The 10,545-nt window shown below is 44.2% G+C and overlaps 1 protein-coding gene across 1 annotated transcript in view; it reads right to left on the reverse strand.

Moving 5' to 3' along the window:
* Positions 1-10,545, reverse strand: part of PTCHD3 (patched domain containing 3) — a 29,661-nt gene that overhangs the window by 17,276 nt on the left and 1,840 nt on the right. Inside the window, exons 2-4 of the mRNA XM_008639324.2 lie at positions 5,162-5,276; positions 2,734-2,859; positions 2,106-2,251 (exon numbers count right to left, since the gene is read on the reverse strand). Coding sequence (XP_008637546.1) covers positions 2,106-2,251; positions 2,734-2,859; positions 5,162-5,276 — 387 coding nt within the window. The remainder of the gene's footprint in view (positions 1-2,105; positions 2,252-2,733; positions 2,860-5,161; positions 5,277-10,545) is intronic.

The raw sequence follows: 10,545 nt of genomic DNA on the forward strand, positions 1-10,545 counted from the left end.
TCAGCATCTGCCTATCTCAGCGCAGGTGCTTTTGCTCACAAGTACAAGTTGAAAGCTCCACCCCCCATGCCTTCATGAAATTACAACGGGTACTCTGATATATCATAGCTTTACAACAGAATTTCAGCTTTAAGCATCTCCTCTTTCTCTTCCCTCAGGTTTTCAGCTCTCCATAGCACTAAAAGGGTTAATCTCACCCAGGCCTTGCAGCTGGAATGGTGCTTATCACTGTTGCTCACATGATCCTTTGCTGGACAGCAGGGCAGCTTCAGCTGAATCTTGGCTGCACTGGAGAGGGAGAGCCACCTGTCTGCACATAGCAGGGCTGTGGGGAGGTTCCACAGGTGGAACAGGGCCCATCGGCTCCAGGATGGCTGTAGCCCGGCCCTTCTGCCCATAGCAGGGCTGTGGTGGGTTCCGCAGGTGGAACAGGGCCCATCGGCTCCAGGATGGCCGTGGCTCAGCCCGGCCTGGCCCAAGCAGGGCCTGGCCTGGGCCCGCTGGCCCCCCACAGGGCCCGCAGCCACCTGTCCCAGCACCGGAAACAAGAGCGAGCAAGTCTGCCTCAAGGTTTCTATTCTTAAGTGTGCATCACAGAGGCGGTCACAACTTGAAGTGGCTTAAAGAATTGTCCATATTCAAACTGGCCAGCTGATAGGCTCTATCAGGTCCCAGAGGAAGCTGTAAGCACCCCTTAGCAAGAACATCACTTCCGGGACTATGCTTTTGCTAACCCATGACAACCAGTGCAGCTCTGAAGAACCTAAGGAATTAATTTGTCTTGTTTGTGTATTTTCATGAAGTCTTTGATCTCAGTGGTAGACTGTAGTGAAATGTGACACAACCAAGTCTCAGAAATTACAGTGTACTTTAATTTCAAAATGCAGAGCTGTGTTCTTACATCAGGAATGGATGTTTGTAGTTCCAAGTTCTCAGTCAGAGCATAGATGGCTTATTTCTGACCTTCACTTTGGAATGCCAGGACAGAGGGGCATTTCCAAGTGCATCCAGGCTGCCCTTGGAAAGTGCTTTGCCAATTGTGTGAGACACACTGGACACTGGAGTAAAAACAAAGTGACATCAAGAAGTCTTCCATCCCATTTCTTCCACTGTAATGCAGCATAATTATGCTGGTGCCATTTATGAAGGAAATTTGATGGACCTGATCTTTACAGTGTCCCCCAGAGCACCTGACAGAGAAGTGCTATGCTATGCTATGCTATGCTACGCTACGGTACGCTATGCTATGCTATTCTTTCCATGCATGTGGAAAATGCAGTGCCTCAAAGCCCTGTGTCCAAAGGGAGCAGTTTAATTGTCAAGCTGGGGGCTGCCAGTGGGAGACGTGTGCCCTCTGTGCCTTCACCAGCCAGTGTGCAAGAGAGGATCACGTTTCCCTTGGCCTTCAGGAAAATGCCCACAAAGGAATGATGGGGGTGGCCAGGTGATGGGGGCAGTAGGATGGGAGGTGAATTCCTGGTTTCGTCTAGAGTGGAGGAGAGTCTGTCTAGAATATAAGATTCCAAAGAGAACCCAGAAGTTACTCTGGCACCAGGACCCAGATATTTATTTGTGTTGAGAAGCTGCTTTTCCTTTGCTTTGGGAGCGCCCAGTGACGCTGTGAAATTGCCATGTGCTGGGTGCTGGCAGGATGAGTGGCTCCTTTGCTGCATGATGAGACTGGTGTCTGTGCTCATTTGATTTTTCATTTTTGTTTTTGGGAAGAATGAAGGTGCCTAAGTGTTTTAACTGTCTGGGTGATACTGTGGTTAGAAACTGTCTGTTTCAATTGAACATTATCATGATGAACAGAATTTCAGTGTATCAGTGTAGGATACCAGAGAGGCAAGGTGAGCTGCCAGATTTTATAACCTTAACTCTGGGAATATTTCTTTCCAAGCTGACTTAAAGAAAACTTCCTGTCTCCACAGTGATTTCATAATCATGAGGTTTTCCATTAAGACTGCATAAAACCCTGGAAGGCAATGATATGATGTAACATGGCACTACCAAAGAACCTAATCAACTTTTGTGCTTGTACATCCTTATAAAGGGTCCCTAACATTTCACTTTCCTTAAGGTACGTGAATGATTTCCCAACTTACTTCCACGAGAACTGCAAAAGGTTTGCCTCTTTGATCAGTTGTTGTTCCTAGGGAGTATGTTATCTTTGTAGACTCCTTTTTTATTGCATACATGTTTATAAGTTTCCTCATAAAATGGTCACCCAGGTCTCGGAGATCTTCAGGAACTGTAAGCACATTATTTATGGAGAAAACCACAGAGTAAAACTAAAGTGCCTCTCTTTTACTCGTGCTTTGATCAGCCAATGTCTGCTTGAAATTTTTTGTTAGCTTGTATTTTAAACACTACCTTATTATATTGAATATTTATATATCAGAGAATACTGATCTGAACACGAACTGAACTCTGACTTATTAGAGCTCAGAGACACAACAAAGATATTGCATGGGCTAATGTGAGCATTTATTCTGTTATGCATGGAGGGGATGACCTTTCAAATCCCTCCCTATTTTATTTACTGGAAGGAAATGTTATACTTCCCTGTAAGGGAAATTTTCTGCCAAACACACAACTAATGTAACTATTGCCCTTCTGCTCCACAGTGTGTCTGTGCCAACAGGATGTTAGAGAAGTTATCTCCATGTCAGGTCAATCCAGTCTCTCCTGGCATATGTCGATTTATTATGGGTGTGCATGTCAGGGTAATACCTTCTTCTGTTGCTGGTGCAAACATGGAAGTCTGCTTGTCTGGCTCTATCTGTGCCTGTATATTTTTATCAACGTGTGGTTTTAACTTCATTTTGTGAGCCAGAGTATTTGCAAAGATGTCAGGACCTGCTTTACATACAACATAGCAGAACCCTGTAGAGAATTTCAGCTTCTTGCATTCCTGTCAGCTTGGGACTGTCTTTCCTTGAATCTGACGTGTCACATGGAGACTTCATATCCTTAGAAAAAACCTTTTTGATCCCTAAGTATTGACAACCACATTCAATATTACTTCTCGTAAATGAACCAGAATGCATCCTGATCCCACTTTGGTCTTTGCCTTGTACTTTCTTCGCCCTTTTCTTTTTCCTCACTGATCAGCTACTGGAATATGGTCCAGGGAAATCACTCCTGTTCAGTTAGCAATGCTTTCAGATTACTAACTGATTACAAGTGTAATGCTGGCTGCCTTCCTTTCCCTTTACTTTTCTTGGATAGGAATTTATCCTCTAACTGAAAGAGTCTATATCCCTCCTTTCCCAGCCATTCCTCATGTTCCCTGCATCCACTTGGAATGGGAGTGCAGTGACCACTTGCACTGGTCCAACATCTGGCTCTCTTCAATGCTCCATTCCCTTTGTTGACCAGATGCAGTGATTTAACCCCAGCCAGCAACCAAGCACCACACAGCTGCTCACTCCCTCTGAATTTCAGGTCAGGTTCAGACCAATGTTCCAGCCTGTCCAGTGCAGCAGAACAGAAACAGCAGGAGCACCCTGGCCACCTGCCAGCCCAAGCACATTGCCATGGCTGTTATCAAGGTGTTCCCAGGCACAATTCTGTAAGGTGGTAAGTAGCAGAGCACTACAGCAAGCAGCAAAAGCAAAAAGCAAAAAGCAGTCACTAAGTTGCACTAGGCTCTAACATGCAGTCAGGAAAGTGAGCCCCATGGCAGGCATAGGTGCCCACTCATTACCAGCTAAACAGCACTAACAGATATAAATTCAGTCTAGCACATCCCAGTCAGATCTGTCATTATCTCAAACCCTTCAAGCCCCATCTTGGGCATGAAAAAGGACTATCGTGGTTTAACCCCATTCAGCAGCCAAGCCCCAGACAGCTGCTCGCTCACTCCCTCACCTGCAGGATCAGGAGAGAGAATTGGAAGAATAAAAGATAGAAAAATCATGGGCTGAGATAAAGACAATTTAATAGGGAAAGCAAAAGCTGTGCAAACAAGTTGAGCAAACCAGGGAATTAATTCACTGCCTCTCATGGGCAGGTAGGTGTGTTCAGCCATCTCCAGGAGAGCAAGGCTGCATCATGTGCAGTCGTTACTTGGGAAGACAAAGGCTTCCCAAGACAAAGGCTGTCACTCCAAATTGTTCTGTCTCCCCCACCCCTTCCTCCTTTTACTCCCCAGCTTTATATACTGAGCATGATGTCATATGGTATGGAATATCCCATATATTGGTCAGTTTGGGTCACCTGTCCCAGTTGTGTCTGCTCCCAGCCTCCCAGGCACCCTCAACTTCCTTGCCAGAGTGGTGGTACAAAAAGCAGAAAAGGCCTTGACTCTGTGTAAGCCCTGCTCAGCAATAACAAAAACATCTCTGTATTATCAACTCTGCTCAGCACAAATCCATAGCACAGCCCCACGTCAGCCAGTGTGAAGAAAGTTAACTATCCCAGCCAAAACCAGCACACCAGATCTCCATAAATTGTTAAAGGCACTTTGACACTCATCTCCCATGTAAGTAGATCCTTATACTGTCATCATCTAGAGTGGGTGGGCAGTTGTTGCACATAGGTAAAACCTTATAAAATGAAGGCCATGTTGCCTTTGTAAAATCACGGCTCAGGCCTGTTACTTTGGCTAAGTAGAAAAGGACTGTGGGAAAGAGACACAGCTGAATTAGGGATAGAAAAACATGCTGCGTGACCATCACGTGCTCACATCGTGGTGGGTGGTTGAATTATGTTTGTTATGCCTTAAAACTATGTAAACTGATAACCAGCTAACTGCTTAAAAAGGCTGGGTTTTTGCAATAAAGTGGCTCTCCTTTGCACTTGCCTGGGGAATCTGTGTCACTCCTTATCGCAACAGGCAGTTCTAGGTAAAGAGGCTTTAATTTATGTGTGCTAGATTAGTACGTAAATTGGCAGTTCATGTGCCTGTCTGCCAATTCCATGAAGTCTGTTTAGAAGAATAATGTCTTCTAAAGAACTCTTCTGTCAATAAAGCAAAAATTCTGCTGTCCAGTTTCTTCTGGCTCATTCTAAGGCTACAGGGTTACCAAAACAAGTTTTTAGGAAGAGCCAAATTTCCACAACCAGAGACTAGTGCTGAATGGTTCAATATCCAAAAGGAGATTAGTGATGAGTGGCGTTATCAGGCTTCCAAACTGGGATCAGTACTATTTAATACCTTTATCAATGGCATAGACAGTGGGGTTGAGCACACCCTCAGCAAATTTGTAGATGACACCAAGCTCAGTGGTGTGGTTGACAGCCCTGAAGGACAGGATAACATCCAGAGGGAGCTGGACAAGATTGAGAAGTAGTCCCATGGGAATCTTATGAGGGTCCACAAGGCCAAGTGCAAGGCTCTGTACCTGGGTTGGGACAATCTCTGGTACCAATATAGGCTGGGGGATGAAGGGAACGAGAGCAGCCCTGCTGAGACAACTTGGGGATACACTGGTCAGCAAGAGGCTGCACTTAGCCAGCAATGTGTACTCGCAGCCCTGAAAGACAACTGCATCCTGGGCTACATCAAAAGATGTGTGGCCAGTAAATCAAGAAAGGTGATTCTGCCCCTCTGCTTTCCTCTTGTGAGACACCACTGTGACAGTGTGGTCCCCACCCTGCCTTTTTCTGCTGAAGTAATAGCCACCGGTGGTGGTTGTGATGGCTCTGTCTGACTTACAGATAACAACACAATAGCTAAGGGTCCTAAATCTTGCTCAACAGCTAAGGGCAGTTAGTTTTGCTCAGGAGCTCAGGGCTAGTTGAGTGTGCAACAACCCAAACTACGTCTGGCATGTAAGTATGACTGTAAGTCAGTCTTCTTATTCCATGAATAGTGGACAGACTGGGCCCGTTGAGCTGTCCTGCATGGGAGTAACTGCATGCCAGGATCTCCCCTTGAGCAGGAACGCCTCTCAGGTCTACTCCTCGTGGCTGAGAGACTTCTTACTGCAACAGATTCTTGGTAAGTGGTTAATAGCATGCTAAACTTTGAAATCATAGCTGAATGATATAAAGGATTAATTGTGTACAGATTATCCTTGAGGCATAAACCATTGACCTAGTCTGAGACTAAGTCTGCATCCAGCTGCATCTAAATGCCCCTCGGAAAGCAGTTTAGAAAACAAGGGGTCTTTCTGAACCTCGTGACTCAACAGGAGCGTGTCCCTGATAGTTTTGTCTGACTCTGTCCTTTATGCAGTAAAAAAATCAATTTTTTTAAACCACTGTCACATTTATACTGTCAGACTTTGTTAAATTGCTTGTTTGTATCAATAAACATATTGCTACCTCTCTCTTACAGGTGAAGTGCATCACTTAATCTAATCTGTGATACTGTCCTGGAATACAGCATTCAACTCTGGAGTCCTCAGCACAGGAGAAACATGAACCTGTTGGAGGGGGTACAGAGGAGTGCCACAAAAAAGATCAAAGCAATGAAACAGCTCTGAGAGAGTTGGGGTTGTTCAGCCTGAAGAAGAAAAGGCTCCAGGAAGACCTTGTTGTGTCCTTTCAATACTTAAAAGAGGCTTATAAGCAAGACTGGGACAGATTTTTAATAGGGTTTGTAGTAATAGGACAAAGTTGCATGGTTTTAAACTAAAAGAGGGTAGATTCAGAATAGATATAAGGAAGAAATTTTTACAATGAGAGTGGTAAAACACAGGTTGCCCAGAGGGGTGTTGGGTGCTCCATCCCTGGAAACATTCAAGATCTAGTTGGACAGGGCTCTCTGCAACCTGATCTAGTTGAAGAGATCCCTGCTCATTGCAGGGGGCTTGGACTAGATGACCTTTAAAGGTTCCTTGCAACCCAAACTGTTATATTTCAAATCTCTTTGAGATCTTTTGCTTAGTGGGAATAGCTTGAGTTAAAAAAATCAATAAACAAAAGACCAAGAAACCAACTCATTCTTCCTTATTGGGAGGACTGTTCGTTGATGTGGAACAGAACCTCTTGCAGAGAGGCAGACCAAAGGAGCAATTATTTTTGGCACAGCACAACACTGCTGTTCCTCTCCTGAAGACTCCTTGAAGATCTGTATTTACCTGTCTTCCTTCCTCTGGTTTGTGATTGCTCTCACAGGGTGCCCTGCTCAGGAAGAAGCAGGGTAACTATCTGCTACAGGATAATTGGGTCAAGTGTGCATCATGTTCTTTATGCTTTCATTTGGAGCATAATCATAATACCTGTCTCTGAATGGGATCTTCTCTGGGATTTTGAAAGTTCAAAGGCACTTTTTGGTTCATTTCTTGATTTTGCAGGGTTGTTTTTTTTTTTGTCATTTGAGCAAATATGTGGAAGATGAAGATTAGTTCATGCATCTTTTTAGGCTTATTTTCTATGAGGTAGGTTGTCAAGAAATCCCATCTCACTTGGCACTTTGAAACTTTTCTACAGCTTTTAGAAGAAATCAACTGTGGATTTATAAGGAAGACTATAGCCAGAAAGGATAAATTCATTTGGTGGGTAGGTGGACTTTAAGCCTTTGATGATGGACACTCACCTCGCTGATAGGCTTACAGACTTTGCAGTGCATCCAGAAGCTAAAGGTATATAGCTAAAGGGCTATAATCCCCCAGTGGGATGAAGAAATTGGAGACTCAAGAGGCCAAACAACAAACAGTGCAGAGATTAAGGAGTGGAAAGAAGTCCTACCTACCAGTGAAAAAGAGAAAATGACCACTCCGGGTGGCATTGTTCATCCCATGTTTTACAGGCTGCAGATGGGTAATTTTGGGTACCTGGACTTAAAAAGAAGTGAACAGCAACCAGGTAAAGAGGTGCCAACTTCAATAGCCACTTATTGCCTACAGCCACTGTCCAGGAAGGGTTGAGCGTGGGTATGAGTGCCTTTAGCTGAGTGGCTGCATGAGGATGTTAAAGAGGGTGCCAAGAGGGCAAGCACAAAGGAGCTTGACTCTGCAGCATAGCAGTGAGGGTGCTCATTTGGGAGGTGAAAATGACTGATTCTGCTTCTGAATCAAGACTAGGGTTTTTTCTGAAACAGCTACTAACTCCACTAGCAAAATAATTCAGTGTAGATGGTCCAAAGTCTTTCTGGTGATTCCCTAGTGATTAGGTGTGTAGATGACTGAGAACCTCATTATGGTGAGCAATTTATTAGCTCTGGCTAAAGGCTGAAAATGTGTCACCACCTTCAGTGTCCACAAAGCTAAATTAAATGAATGTCATCGGTGCTATGTTTCAAAATAATCCACATGTGTTGGTTGTGCTCTGGGCCTGTTAAACCAGATTGAACTCACAGGAGTGTGTAGTGTGTCTCTGGAATCTCATAGGCTTGCTAGAACAGGATGCTTACTTTTTCATCGCACAGAACTTTTGGGTATGAACAGGACAACAAGAGCTCAGGGATCTTTTAAGTTGAAGATAGAGGTATCTTATCAGTTCACATCCTGGTTGGATGGGTGAGCAAGTTTGGGGGTCTTTTTGTTGGTTTGGTTTTGTTTTTAATTAAATTTGTCTGTAAGTCCCAAACATTCACTGGAATCCTGAGATAGTTCTTGAAATCTTTATTTGGATATAGACCATATTGCCTTCCTGTTGACAATGGTAGATAAACACAGTTTGTAAGATGTTTTTTAATCAGAGAACAAAAATAATCTTTGTTGGAGTGCAGCATGGAGTACAGAAAATAAAAGGGTCATTGCATGCTGGTATCTACACCATAGAATCACTTATTTAGTAATTTTTTTCTACTTCCATTACTAATGTGTTTTGGAGCCTTTCCACTTTTCACAGAACTCTGTTGACAAGTTTTAAGTTCCTGCTTCAACAGGGGAGTTGAATCAGATGATCTCCATAGGTCCCTTCCAACCCATCCTATTCTATGATTCTACGAAAACTTGCATTTCCCACAACTTTTGTTGACATGCCAATTAGTCATGCCTGCAGGGAAGCAAGCACACAGGTGGTCAGAAGAGTCACCAATAGTCTTTCTTCCAGGCTGTTGTTCACCTGTTATTTCTTCTGCTGGAGATAGTGCTGTTAAGAATTATAAATACTGGAACTGTACCCTGAACTGCAAATGTCTGAGGTGGATCTGAGTTTACTTTGCTAGGAGCCTACAACACATATTACGTCTCAGGAATACTTCTGTTAGTGAGAAGCTCTGTCTCTTAGTCTGCCCACTTCTTAGTCCCAGAAGTATCTTTACAGTGCAGTGCTTATCTGCATGACCAGTTATATGTTGACTGCTTTTTTTCACTGTAAGTATGAATGTGTGTAATTGGTATATCTGAGATCCTGCAAGGATTATTTAATTCCTTTGTCTTTAGCAAGGATTATTTAATTCCTTTGATTTTACTTATCTCTCTGTTGGCTAATATTAGCCATTTGCACTTCATGATCTGGTGTATGTTTGGGAGGTGTGCATGTCTTGTGTGTGAATGTATGCGAAGTTTATTAAAATAGTTAAATATGTTATTGCTGCCTACAAGACTGACAAAGCAACCTGTACATTTGGCCAGTTAGAGGCTCCCTTCAGTAATACCTATGTATATTTAAATAGTTATATGGTTGTCTCCCCACTTGCGTAAGACCCTTGTGACTTGCCAGAAGATGTAATTTCTGTGAAAACTTGTTTGCTGTCTGTAATCTTGTAATAGCCTGCCAATCTACAAAGGCTGATGCATGCTCTTAAGTTGAGGGCTGCTAGCAGGTTTATAGGGACAAGGAAGAAAACCAGCTTATCTTAAAGGAACAGTTTTGGGTTAATTGAGCTGTTATTTGAGGCCTCAGGCTGCAATTTATTAGCTCTCAAATAGAGAGCTTCTGCGTTATAATCGTTTTGGTTGCAGGCTAGATTACAATGTACGCAATTTATTTTTACATTAAAATTCTTAATTGTTCAATAATTTAATACTGGAGAAAAGTATAAATTACCTGCTCTTGAGCATTAAGGAAAGTCAGTGAGGCATGCAGTGGTGGCAATGGCAAGGCCTATGGCTGAGCATGGATCAAAGGGTACAGGGGGTTTCTGGTGCCAGAGACACCCAAGGCAGGGCAGAAGCTGCTTTCTGCAGCCAGCAGCTTTCGTGAGACAGGCTTATGCAGTTCAGGCCTTGCCAGGAGCCACAGTGGGAGACTGAAATGGCTCTGGGGAGTGATGCGAACAGGATGGGCAGATGGGGATTGAGAGGGTAAACAGGGATTGAGAGAGTGCAGCAGTTTGCACAGATGGGCATGTGAGAAGGGCTGTGCACCCTGCCTGTGGGCCCACAGCCCAGGGAAGTGCTCTAGCTCTCTGCCATAATGGTGGGCATGTGCCTGTCATAGGTTAGCAAGCATAGTCCCGGAAGGGATGTCCTTGCTAAGGGGTGCTTACAGTTTCCTCTGGGAATTGATAGAACCTATCAGCTGGCCAGTTTGAATATGGACAATTCTCTAAGCCACTTAAAGTTGTGATCACCTCTGTGATCCACACTTAAGAATAGGCAAACTCCCCCCAAGCTCTCTCTCGTTTCCAGTGCTGGGACAGGTGGCTGCGGGGCCCGTGTGGGGGCCAGCGGGCCCGGCCAGGCCCTGCTTGGGCCAGGCCGG

Source organism: Corvus brachyrhynchos, unplaced genomic scaffold (assembly GCF_000691975.1).
Source record: "Corvus brachyrhynchos isolate BGI_N302 unplaced genomic scaffold, ASM69197v1 scaffold167, whole genome shotgun sequence".
Classification (NCBI taxonomy): domain Eukaryota; kingdom Metazoa; phylum Chordata; class Aves; order Passeriformes; family Corvidae; genus Corvus; species Corvus brachyrhynchos.